Source organism: Motacilla alba, chromosome 7 (genome assembly GCF_015832195.1).
Source record: "Motacilla alba alba isolate MOTALB_02 chromosome 7, Motacilla_alba_V1.0_pri, whole genome shotgun sequence".
In the NCBI taxonomy this organism is placed as follows: domain Eukaryota; kingdom Metazoa; phylum Chordata; class Aves; order Passeriformes; family Motacillidae; genus Motacilla; species Motacilla alba.
The window spans coordinates 10,750,515-10,763,752 of NC_052022.1; the positions used below are offsets into that span (position 1 = coordinate 10,750,515).

The 13,238-nt window shown below is 42.2% G+C and overlaps 1 protein-coding gene across 1 annotated transcript in view; it reads right to left on the minus strand.

The window, feature by feature from the left end:
* PDIA5 (protein disulfide isomerase family A member 5) overlaps window positions 1–13,238 on the minus strand; it is a 97,891-nt gene that overhangs the window by 9,778 nt on the left and 74,875 nt on the right. Inside the window, exon 15 of the mRNA XM_038142278.1 lies at window positions 2,905–2,975. Within this exon, the coding sequence (XP_037998206.1) occupies window positions 2,905–2,975 (71 nt within the window). The remainder of the gene's footprint in view (window positions 1–2,904; window positions 2,976–13,238) is intronic.

Consider the following 13,238-nt stretch of genomic DNA (forward strand, 5'->3'; position numbering starts at 1 on the left):
TGCCTTCCTGCTCTTCAATCTGTTCAGCTAAGTGACAACCCTCAGATTTGCATTTTCTGATGTTCACTGGTCACTGCCAGAACTTGAGCTGTGGGGCACTGGCCGTAGGCTTTTCCCTGGCAGCTGCACGCTAAGGCCACAGCACCCCAAGCTAAGAATGCTCCAGATGGCTTTTTTTCCCCACCTTTTTTTTCATTTTAAATAACTGAAACAATATGCTCACTGCCACCGGAGTAACCTCTCCACTGATCTGATCCTACTGGCGCTGAATTTCTCCAGGAAGATGGAAAGACTGGAGGCTCTGGTTTGTGGGTCTCAGCCCGAGCCGTGTTTTGCAGCAGCCACAGGATTGCCCCAGGCCAGCGAGCAGGCTGGGGATTCTGGCTAAAACCACCAGCAGTGATGTGGCCAATGAGAGCTGACATTTGGGGCCAATGTTCCAAGCAGTGCATTTTTAAACTCCAACTCCAGCAGTGCAGATGATGAAAAAGTACAGAGCATTACACACAGCCCTGGGGGAGGGGGGCTTCAGCGCCAAAACCAAGAGACACGTATTTAACAGCTTCAAGCTCTGCTCATCTTCAAAATTCCAATGTAAAGACTCAAAGTCTCCCAAAGGATACCTTTAAAGATACCATCTATAACCAATTCAAGGCTGGAATGTTTTTGATTGTTCTTTGGCTTCTGCAGGATTAAATGTTTAATTAAAAGACCCTTCTTTTAAGAAAAGATACAGTTTAAATGCAAAAATACTCTGTTAAGTGAAAAACCCTTCTCCAGGGGGAAAAAAAAGGACACTACTATAGAAATGAAGTAGTGAAAAGAATCTACTACTCAAAATGAAAATTAGTAATCTCGCCCTGTTTTTGAAAGAATAAATACTTCCTTTCTCTTAAGCAGTGATTTTACCAGTTTGAAACCCTACAGAACTACAAATGAGCTTGAAGGCTCAGTCCAGTTTGAAACATGGGAATATGACCTGTGCTGCCTGTGGGAACAGTGATGTGCCCTTCTGAAGTCTAAAACAGGTTTGTTTTCTTTTCCACAATGGCACAAACCGGCAGCAGGAAGCACCTTGGCAGGTTACAGCTGTACACAATTAAATAGGGGCTCCCAACATAATCAATCCCTGGCACTTTCTTAAGTCATTGGGGTGGAATAACACCATTCTCCCTAACTGCACACACCTCTTTAAAACTGTACCAGCCTTAATATTCCCTCCTGGCTCTCCTGTTCCAACTCATTACATTTTATATCTCCCCACTTGAGCCTTAAACTGAAGTCAAGAGTTGCAACCGTCAATCACTGCTCTGCTCTTGGAGTCCTTTCATAACCTGCAGTCTGAAGGAAAACCTTCCCAGGCCTACATTTACCACCACCACCCTCTCCAGCTAAGTGTGGCCTGTTCTGATTGCTTGCTAATACATCCTGGGACTCCAATAAGCAAGTTTCACATTGTTTGGTACATTTGTTTCACTTCCTCTGACTGAAATTTTAATGAGTTTTGAAAGAGAGGCTTCGTTTGGAACTACCAGAAAAGTGGGAAAACAAGGACACTTTTTTAGAGCTCTTGGAAAGAAAGAAGTAACCAAAAGGCATCTGAGAAAACTAATTTAGAGCAGTAGGAGAATTGAAAGCTGCATGCCTATGAATCTTCTGTGTGCCAGAGGGCAGAAGTGATGGACTAATTTATGCAGTCAGTGATACAAGAATGATTTGTTTCTTGTCAATCTGATGCATTCTGATGAGAGGAAAAGAAAAAATTACAAAAATTCTTCTGTTATGAAGTACAAGTGTTACAAAATTATTTCTTCATTTAGAACATAGAATATGATAAACTATTTCAGCTGGATGGTACCTACAAGGATTATCTACTCCAGCTGCGTGACCAATTCAGAGCTGACCAAAAGTTAAAGCCTGATGTTAAGATGCTGTCCAAATGTCCCTTAAACACTGACAGGCTCAGGGCATTGACCAGCCCTCTAAGGAAGCTTGTTCCAGGGATTGTTCACCCTCTTGGTGAAGTGTCTCCTACTATACAGTCAGAACCTCCCCTGGCACAGCTTTGAATTATTCCCACATGTCCTATCACTGGATTCCAGGGAGAAGAGCTCAGCATCTCCCTGTTTCCCCTCCTGAGGAAGGTGTAGAGAGCAATTTCCATATTAAATTACCAAATATTTTTCTTGCCACACCTAAACACAAAACAATTATGCAGGTGGGACAAATTCAGAGATCAGAATGAAATATGGTTCACTGAAAGATATCAAACAGGTTCCTAGCTAGTTATCTGGTTAAATCCAGGGGCTCAAGTGTTTTTTGAGTTTTTTTTTTATCCTAGATCTCTACGTGCTCAGTGAAAAAGTGGTTCAGCTGATGCAAGGAAATTACCCAGTGTGATTCAGCCATTGAATGCATTTCCAAGGCTGAAGCATCAGGGTCCTAGAAGAGCATCCTGGGCTCAAGTCAGCTAATTTATGGAAATGTATTTTGTGCTATGCAAGCAAGAATTAGTTAGTTATGTGACTGAGGTCCTTAGGACTATCACACAACTTGTGGTTTCTCTACATGCACCCCAACAGCTGGTAAAAGTTGAAGGGGAATGGAGATTATATGAATTCTATTTATTTAATCCCTCAATGAGAAAGAATTGTATTTCATACAAAGTAACTCTTATGCAAAGACTTAAACATAAAAGACAGCAAATTAGGGAAAACACAACAGGTTGGAAGTATAACTCAATTTGACCATAAAAGATAAAACCCCTATGATGCAGATACATTTCTTTTCGTGTAACAGCAATTTTATCTACAAACCTATTACCTTATCAATAAGCAAAGCCTGTAAAGTACAAATTATGGAAACATTCTTAAATATCACAGAAAAAAATTAACAGCAAGTTACCTTGCGATCTTCCTTAAAGACTTCAGCAGCAGTTGTGAAATGTGGAATGGCATTTTTACAGTGAGGACACCCTGTTTGACACAGGAAGAAAAAGACATCATAAACTTTAGTTGTAGGAAAGATACTGGGACAAACTCAAGACACAAGGTTGAGTCAGTGGAAAATTTGAATTAAGACTCTAAACAGGAGCTCTCCAGTTCTGGAATGAGCACGACAAAGCACGGGTCAGCTACATGAAAGTAAGCACATGGTTAAGATCCCTGTGACTTCAAGGAGTTTAGGGGTACATTCACAGTTACGTGACATCCCATAATAGGGGCCACAGTGCAGGGGGCTTTTCTCCATCACCAGTCCCCTAAGGGCGCTTCCAGAACACCAGCCACAGACAGACCATTGTCCTGCTCTGTACCTCCTGGTATTGCCAGGTAGGTTATTACTGCTGTTACCACATACCAGCTACATTTGGGCATGGGAATAAAGACAGCACAGCTGGGAACAGGAGGCTGGAAGTTGGAAAGTAAATTGCTGGGAGCATTTCTAAGTATTTGGAAATGGCCTGTGTTAAAGCCAAACCATTGGGAACATAAGGCAGGGGAAGAGAAGCAAGTCCAAGAGGCCAGACATCTTTCATGGATGGAGAGCAGATGTCCAGTCCTACGTTAAGATCACTGCTGCTGGCCTTCCTGGAGACCTTCCTGCTGTTCATCACAGCTGGGCAACCCCTGAAGTCTTTTACAGACACTGCACACAGGAACCCCAGAGCTTTGTATGGGAGATGGGCTGATACTTCTTTGTACCACTGCAGCACTGAATAAAAGGCCAGCTAATCCCTTGCTTAAATACACACTGATTTGACTCAAACATTTCAGAAGTCACAGAAGGGAAATTAGAACTGTTCTCTTGATTCAAGGTTCAGATATGAGTGCTATTAATTCAGAAGCAATGTCTACAAATTATTGTCTATGAATAATCTAAACTCCTCTCAAAACATCATTACTATACTAAGTAAGGCTTTGAAAAGGAAAGTACCTGCATATATGTAATAAATTACTTTTTTTCAAACCCAGCACAGAGGCTGATCCCAAGCAAAGACTCAAGACACTATTTTTTGCTTAGATGCACATTAAGAAAGGAATGGAATTACACAGTCAAGCCTGTGTAATGCTGGCAACGGAGTTCATCTTGCTATTATTTCTGGGCAGGAACAGAAAAATCACAAATGAGTTGCTCACAAGCACCAATTACAGCTTATGCTACTGTTGTTTACCAGTATTTTACATGATGAACAAGTGTCTGTGTTACTTTAAAATCAGGACTGAACAAATGCCCTCTGAGGAGACTTGCAGCCATCCTCCTAAGCCATGCTCACTCTTTCAGCTGTCAACAAAAATAGCATCTGTGCATAAACACTGCACACTCCTTTCCACAAAGGAAAGGCTGAATATCCCTTCCAGCTTCACCAAAATATAACTTTATTGCTTACATGCACTGCTTTGAGTTTCAGAGCATTTCTTTTATTCTGAAAGCACTGCAGTGACACACCTGTGTAAATACATTGAGAGTCTGTGCAGTAGCTAAGAATACCAGAAAGTCAAGGGGATGTTTCTTGGGAAACTGAGGCACTTCTGTAAATCCATCTTAATGGCTGTAAACTCTTTATGCAGCACGATGGCAGCTGTGTTCCAGTGGGAGACAGCACAGTGTTCTACAGCTTGCAAACTATTAACCTTGTTGAGTTGTTCAGCATTTGCCTAGAAGAAAATGGTCATGAAAGAAAAGGAGGAGGAGGAGGAAGAAGAGAAGAAAGAGGAGGAGGTGGCTAGGGTTTCAGGCTGCTCCCATGTCCATCAGCCCAGTTTGGTGACCCATTTTCTCTCTCAGCACTTGTCTGGCCTGTCTGCCTGATACTGAAGAGCCTGCAGGTCAAGCCTGCATCTGAACAAATCTTGGATAATTTCCTGTACTGTGGGGGGACTGCCTCGGTTGCCTTGTTAACACTGCTCTACACAAATAAATCAGAACTGGTGACGACATCTAAAAAGAATTTCAGAAACAAAAAATGGAAAAAAATCAGGCACCTCTAAAACAGGAACACTTGTTCTTAAGTACATGCTGCAGATTTTCTGGAAAGCACTTCCAACTGTTACACTAAAACATAAAGGCTCTTAAAAACTTAAACCTTTCAGGTTCCCTTTTTTGCTTATGATCTTGAGCTTGAAATTTAGGTTTCACCAAAGAACATCTTGTAAACCCTTAATAAAAGATATTTCAGGACAGTAAGGCCTCTCCCAAAGCCCCTAGAGAAGTTGTAGCAGGTAAGAGCTCTTCATGAGCCACATTTCACAAGAAAATGAGAACACAAATAACAAGCAGATTCTTCCACACAAAAATACCAAATCCAATACCAAATCATGAGAAGTTACCTTCATTTACCCATCTGAAACTCCATCCCTCCTCCCCTCACTTCTCCCTTGGCCCAACCTCCTTTCTTTACTGCACTGTGCTCACAAAACTAAAACACAACCATATGGTTTTTGGCAGAGCTGCCTCCAAGTCCAGTAGGCATTTTGTTAGCCTTGGACATCCATCCACGGAACAGATGCGAACGCTACACTGAATTCCCAAGGAGTTTCAAGGAGTCACTGAAAAAGGGGGAAGGAGCACATCATATGGAACAGCAGAACTTCATCTGTTACAACTTAGAAGGATTGCCAAATGCAGCAAACACTTGGAAGTCACCCAACCCAGTCATTCTATTTAAAGCACACATGCCAAAAAAAATAAAAGCAGAGGTTGATGTCTTCATTTTGACAGACGGAAAACTTGTTCTCCCCATTCCCTCTTCACACCCACTATCACACGTTTATTTTAAGTGTTAACACTATCTTCTAGATTCGAAAGTGCAAGGAAAGGAAATGTACTGAGCACAGTACATGAGGATAGGAAGTGTGCAGCCTCCTTACAAAGGAATTTTCAGATGGGCTGCAACGGAAAAAGATTAAACTGGTAGCTTACGAAGGTGTGGGTAAGGTGTCAAGAACCAAAAGGTCCTGCCCCTTCTCAGTCACTATGGACTAAACAAGTTGGAAAATTCATTTTAGTTTAATAATTTGGATCCTATGGCAAGCACACAGACTTCCTGCAAGGACAAGAAGTGGAGTTTTAACTGAGCAGCATTGAAAAGCAGCACTTCTGGGAGCAGAGCCTTCTAATACAGATGCAGGGCTTTGCTTTAACAATTTTCTTTTTTCATTTTTACAACAGTGTCAAATTTGATCTCAACAGGGTTAAGAGCAGATGTGAACTTAACAGTAATTTCCTGTGCCTGACTTTAGAAATGTGAAAAAAACCTGCTCCTGAAATATCCAGCCTTTCCACAGGATCCCAGTACTGGCACTGAAAACCTCTAATCATTCCTGCACATCTCAAGATAACTCCATTTCCTACTGCAGAAACACAGTTGCATCACCTGGTAGGAAAACAAGAGAACTTGACATCTCAGGCACGTGCAGTAGCATGTGCTGAGGCCATTCCCTGTTCACAATCAGCAAACAATACAGCTTTAATAGAGCTCTAGTCAGGCACTCAGCTCTGTGCTCAGAATTTGGCTCTCTGGAGGACTCCCCATACAGTCCATGGTGGCATCTGCTCCCCCATACCTGCTGAGGCACAGGGGCTGCCTGCTTAAATCACAGGTCCCAAACAACTGCAGCTGATGAGTTCTGAAGTTCTCTTTGCCCTTGTACTACAAATTTTAAAATGTACACAAACCCAGTATTTTCTACAAGGTTTTTTTCTCTACCATTCACGCTGTAAAGTTGGTAGGAGATGCGGTACAGTCACAACAGGCACCATCACATTCCTCACCTTGAAAACCAAGTAGTTCTCCACTGAGCCAGTACATGAGAAATATGGTTTCTGTGGGAAAAATTCAAGAGGAATGGCTGATGGAACAGCAGACGAGGGAAATCAAGCAAGCAAGCAAGCAGGCTTCACTCAGAGCCATTATCACTGAGGGGAGAGGGAGTCAGATTAAATCTCCTCTAATTAGAGAGGCATTTAAAGGAAAGCTAGTGGGTCTTTAGGGAGATGAAGTGATGGAAAATATATAACCCAGCTTGTTTTTCATGGACTGGATTTACTGATAGCAGGAACAACCTCAAGGTACAGCACCTTCTCAGGGTATCTTTGAGGAAAGACCCAAGGAGCCATCACTGGTTTGGGCACAGAAAGGGACTGGAACTTCATTCTTGTGGAAACACTGCTTTGAGGACTGTGAAGAAGTAAAGAACTATAGGGTTGAGCTGGATGTGATTTCCAAAATGATGCCACAACACAATTGTTACATGATGCAAACCAAAGATAGCATATGGGCTAATAGAAAAACTTAACTCCGTGCTCACATCACCTTGTGAACTGATTTTTTGTTTTTTAAACACAAAGGAGACTATGGAAAAAATAATATAAGACCATTTTTCGGGTACAGTAAGAATGACACAAAATTTATATGATATGGTAGCAATATGATAATTTTTCAGACATAATAATACCCTGTGAAAACATTTTCCATAATCGCAGGATCCCATGGGATGCAGAAGGGATGCAAAGAGAGTTTCAAAGCAGTGGAACAACCTAGTGAATAACCTACATGTCATTATTGCATTCAAATGGAGAATTTTTCATTGACCAGGGCTTCTTTTTTTAACCAATGAATTGCTTAGAGATGATAGTAAGTCAAAAGTAAAACTTAAGAGATTCTTAAAACTTCAGTGTACAAAGACATTAGGACCAGATGGCAATTCTAAAGATGTCTCAAGAGTAGTGCATGAAACAGATGCACCCTGTTGTACAACAGTCACCTCATTACATTTAAAATAAAATTGTGGCAAATTTTCAGAACTGCCTAAAGGAATCAAGTCCTCTTTCCGAAAACTCATGTTTCTACTTGTTTAAATATGAAAAAACATCCTTTAAGTTAAGTTACTTCATGCTTTGTTTAATTGGAAACTACAAAGCCCAGTGATATAATATAACCTCTCTACAGCTGAACAGTGCAAGGTTAATTCAGTTTCCTTAGAAGAGTGGAAGCTGTATTAGCATAGCACATAGAAGAAAGGTGAAGCTGTTTTTTAATGAATATAAACCAAAAGCTAACAATTTGTACAAAACAGATAAAGGAAACAAATGGACATCAAAGCAGTACCTACAGTCAGCAGAGGTAATAATGATGTTTTAAGTATATAAGGGGCTTTAAATGTATTAGAAGCAAAAAAAAAAAATCCAAACAATGCTAGCAATATAGCTTTGAAAGAAAATGATGGAGTTGTCAAAATGAACTTCACTGCATATATAATTAAAATAGTAAGCAGATGTGGAGAGGGCCTCTATGCCTGGTACCTCTGAAGTGCTGCTTGCAGTTTTGGCCCACAAATCAACAATGAGTTCAAACTGGAGAGGGTTCAGAAGACCCATAAGAAAAACAACAGAACTGAAAGACATGTTTCATGGCGAAGGGAGTCAGGAAGCTCAGTGTGTCAAGAGCTTAAATCCAAAGATTCAGAAGTGATAGAAATTGAGAAAAGTCAGTCTCTAAATTTCATTATAACGAGCTATTCAAGCTGGCTGCCAAAGGCTGAGTAAGCTCCAGAGCTGGTTGTGTGCTGAAGCCAGGCAAATTTAGATGGAAATTCACATTCCCCATCACTAGTGATTTTTAGTCTGAAAGGAAATGGTTTTCTAAAAGAGATGCTTTCACACGGTGGCTCTCTACCTGATCAGAAGACAGCTGTACTTGACTTGCATGGCTGAGCTGAGGCTGCTACAGCAGTGACATGGTCTGGCTGTGCTCGTGTCACCATCTCCAAGTGGCCGGAGCTGTAGGAGGCCAGCATTGCTCGTGGGTCAGCCAAGGACGCCAGCCCCTGCCAACCCTAACCTGAGTGTCCCAACTAGAACACTACAGCAGTACAGACTGGGCATTTTGACTGCAGAAAGCACTACCTTATACCTTCTGCCCATCAGTAACACATAATGATTTATAACCCTACCTGTGTTGTTGCCGTGTGTGCTTTTAGCATCTCATACGTAATAAAATCCTGATAAATAAAGTAACAAAGTGGTGTGCATATATTTTACGTGAGTTTTTTTTTAAGGAGAGAGTTTAAACATGCACACATTTTAATGTCGACTGCTTTCATATTAAATACACTAACTTAAACTGTCAGTACTTTCATAACAAAGTCCTGGCCAACTCCTTAGAGGAGATCTGAAAGCCCAGTGATTTGTGAGACCGTGACATTTGTGCTGTCTGTGCTCTACCCTCAGCATGAGAAAGGGCTCTGCTCCCCCCCTCAGCCCCCGGCTTCCTTTAGTACCTCTCAACGGGTGATCTCGAATGCTTTAACTAATATCAATTAATTATGCTTCAAATTGCTCCTAAGAGAGACAGACGCGATTATCCCCCTCTGTCATTACATCCAAGGTTAAACAGAGTCAGGAAGAGGTTAAGTGACTCTCAGGGTTCACAATCCTGCCTGACAGGGAGCCAGGCTGCAAGGTGCTGACTCCATTTGTTCAGCTGTGAAACCATCAGGGCCTCAGAGGGCTCAGCACGTGGCAGGATGGAGCCCTCAGCGTGCAAAGTGCAGAGCAGAGAATGACTTTCCAATTCCCCATCTCTGCTTGAAATCATCACCGTTTAAATAACAGGGGTAGATAGTGCCCTCTGTTACTGGCTTTTAAATGACTGCAATTCTAAGCAAGTGCAAGCAGCAGCTCTGCAGAGCTATCAAAGCCAGCCCGGGAGCTTGTACACCACAGAGTCAAGCAAAGCCTGTTTCCACTTCAAGAGTTCCAAGCGATTAACTAGAATTAAAACCAGAATATTACTTGGTCAATCAAGGCAAGACAGGCCACAGACAGTAATTGCACAGATAAGAGTCGCAAAAGGGTATACTGCTTAAACCAATGCAATTCATGTGGCTACAGGAGTTATTGCATCCACAGGCATATTTGAGAAAGGCATTTGGAGATGTAACTGAAAGGTTAATTCACTTTGTTTTACCAGTAGAGAACTGGAGGCCTTTTTATTGCATATCTGGACCCAAAGCTCACTTGATGACATGACCTGACACCACAGAATAATGATATCTCTAAGACAGAAGACACTAGTAATTGAAAGAGGGTGGCACATCCTTTGATTTGAAAAATGATATGAGGTTTTCAGTTAAGCATCAGGTCAACAAAGGCTTGTCCGACTACTCTTAACAACAGGTAAACTACTCCAAATTTCAAAGCCCACTGGTGGATTTTGAGTTTTTCCCAAGCTATCTGAACTCTTACTTTGTAACACCTTGGAGGTATACAAACGAGACAAAACATAAAAAACCCAAATTACAGGAAAACCATAGCCATGAGAATGAACAACTGCAACAGACACAAAGTCATCAGAACAGGCCAAATTGCAGAAGAGAGGAGAGTAAAAAGACTCGGCACAAAACTCCTGGACTGTTTCATCCACTACAAAAAGCAAGGATATGACTGACTACAATGAATTACAAATAACATGCCAGCACTCACCATTTGGCAACAAGCAATCCTTTGAGATGGAAAGCTATACAGCAAGTCACCTCTGGACAGAAAGGGTATAAAGGCCAACAGTTACACCCAGAACAAACCTGAGTGCCAGTTCCAGCAGACCTGAATTTTCCACTGTGCCACTGGCCTGTGTAGCTCGAACGAAGCTGGCAGCAGCAGTTAATCAAGCCAGCATCAGCCCTGGTTAACTGCAAACACGGTCATAGAGCAAATGAAATAATTTTGCCATCTGACATGCCAGTGGACACCACTAATAGAAGACACACTGCTGATTTAGCAACAGCCAGCAGAGCACTGGAATTTCAGCTGCACTGATGCTTAAAAGGAGCTCCTGTCAAGACAATGTTACACATCATCAAAAAAAGCATTTGTTGTATTGGAAATGGGTTCTGTGATAGTGCGTAAGGATGGGTGGTATGTTCATAATCTCCTAATGTACCCACAGTGACACTGCACCAACATAGCAGTGTGTCTGCGAGGAGAGAATTCTACGGGGCAAAAGCACACACTTCCCTCCTCTTCCCTTCTCACAGGCTGGAGCTGTTTATATACAGACAGTATTCTGCACACCAAATTAAGCAGCTCTAACATTTTAGGGTTACAAAGCAAGAGGAGCTGGTAATGTCACCACTCCACCACAGCCACTGTGAGCACTTTGTGTTGGTTACAGCCTGGGGAAGTGCAGTTCAAACCGTTCTCTCGGCGATAATTATTCTCCTCGGCACAAACACTGGGGCTAAGAGCAGTTCTGCCAGCCTGATTGCAGAGAGCACTCTGTAAATTCATCCTTTATCAAAACCAGCCTGTTAAGGGGCTCTGTGGCATCAGCACTATTTACACCAAAAGGAACACACCTGGGTAATGCACCTGTAACAAGAACACCACTGATGCAGGAGAGAAAGCAGTTAGTGGCAGAGCTAACATCAAGATTCTGCAGTGCCAGCCCACACAGGACTTACAGCCTCATTATCAGAGGGGCCAGACCTTGCCTCTGCCTCAGTCAACAACCAGAAAATCCTTCCTGCAAGGGTTTTTGTCTTGAAAGGGATTCTTTCTGTTCAGCATGTTTTTAATAATTTTTTTATAGCTTAAGCTTCATTTATAAACATGCACATTTTGTTCAGGCTCTTTGATACAGCCTCCTAATCAAAACTTAACAAGATGGGCTTGCAAGTGACAGGAAAACCTCTTGGTGGGAGCCAATCTGAGGGCATCATGGGACACTAAATTTATCTGTGCTGCTGCTTTGCTCTGCACATCTGAACTCATAAACTCAATTGTCAAGTATGTTCTCCCCCTCTGTGTATGCTTCACACAGAACAGTGTCACCCAGTCTGCAGAGTGACCCAGCAGTGACCCAGACTGCTCATCTCAGACCCAACAGCCACAGGCTGAGGCCTCCCAGCCAAGAGAACTTGCCATGTTTTCCTACAGCAGAGCAGCTTAACCAAAACACAGCATTAACTCCCCAAAACTGCCTGTGCAAAGGCTGAGATATTGGGCAACCAGCTTTGGCCAAGCTTGCTCCAAAAAAATAGGAAGGATGAAAAGGAAACACTACTGCTTCCTTCAGAACAGCTTTTTGATGACAGCTTGGGTCCCAGGGCAGGAGGAGCGCACTGCCCTCCTGACTGTCAGCATTAACAGCTCAAAGCCATGAGCACCTTCTGTGCCCACAGTGTGACCCACCCTGGCAAGGACTCTCAGCCAAGTGCTTTTTGTCATTGGATAGTCCTTGATGCGTAACTTGGGACAGAAGAAACCTGACAGCTTTTGCTGTGAAAATACAGAGGAGAAGCAGACCAGGATACAGAATAATTGAAATCTTGAACAAACTTTGTGGGTAAAATGAATGCAGGTTTGCCTAGCCCTCAGCATTTTATGGGCTCCTGATGAAACACACAGGGATGGGCACAACTCATTTAGTCAGATCCCTGTCTGATTTCTTACTGCTGAGCAAAGTCCTACCTGATTTCCCACTTACTTCTTAATGGTGGCCAGGAGTTGACCCATCAGAGAGCAATGATGTCAATATTCCTGCTTTACTCTCTTTGTTTTACATCAGAACAATACCCAGGTGGTACTATCTCTCACAAACACCTTAGATCAACACACAGACTTTTAATGGCTCCAAAAACATCCTGAAGTCTTCTTGGACTTTATCAGATGCAACACAGATTAGGCATCTTTATTCCCTTCTTCCAGCCCTGAAAGAAGAACCCTACAAAAGAAGTTTAAGTGAAGAACCAAAGAGGCTGATATCTCTAACTGCACATCCTCTTGCAGCAGTACAGCCACTTGCTCCATCCAGAAATACTTCATTAAAACCATCCTCAGGATGGTTTACTTCTGGGTATTCTCTGGGTAACCCCTGTGGGTTAGGCTTCACCAGAAAATAACTTTTTCCAGCTGATGAAATTAATTCACTTCTAGTGAAGTTAAAGTTTCACTGCTGAACACAGAACCGGAAATCAGCTCCCAGCAAAGCATTTATTAAAAATATCCATTCTGCAAACCCTGTTGAGTCCCACAAATTGAGGTCATTTGGCAAGTCAATAACATTGGCAACTGCCCCCCTTAGGAACAATTAAAAGGGAGCACTTTCCCCTGACTACTTCCCATTGCTGCTGGAAGTCTTTATTTTTTAAAAGTGCTTATTAACTTGTGTTTTGACACTAAAAGTACAAACTGAATGAATTTGATAAGTGCTGATTCCTGCCATTTAAAGTGACTGATCT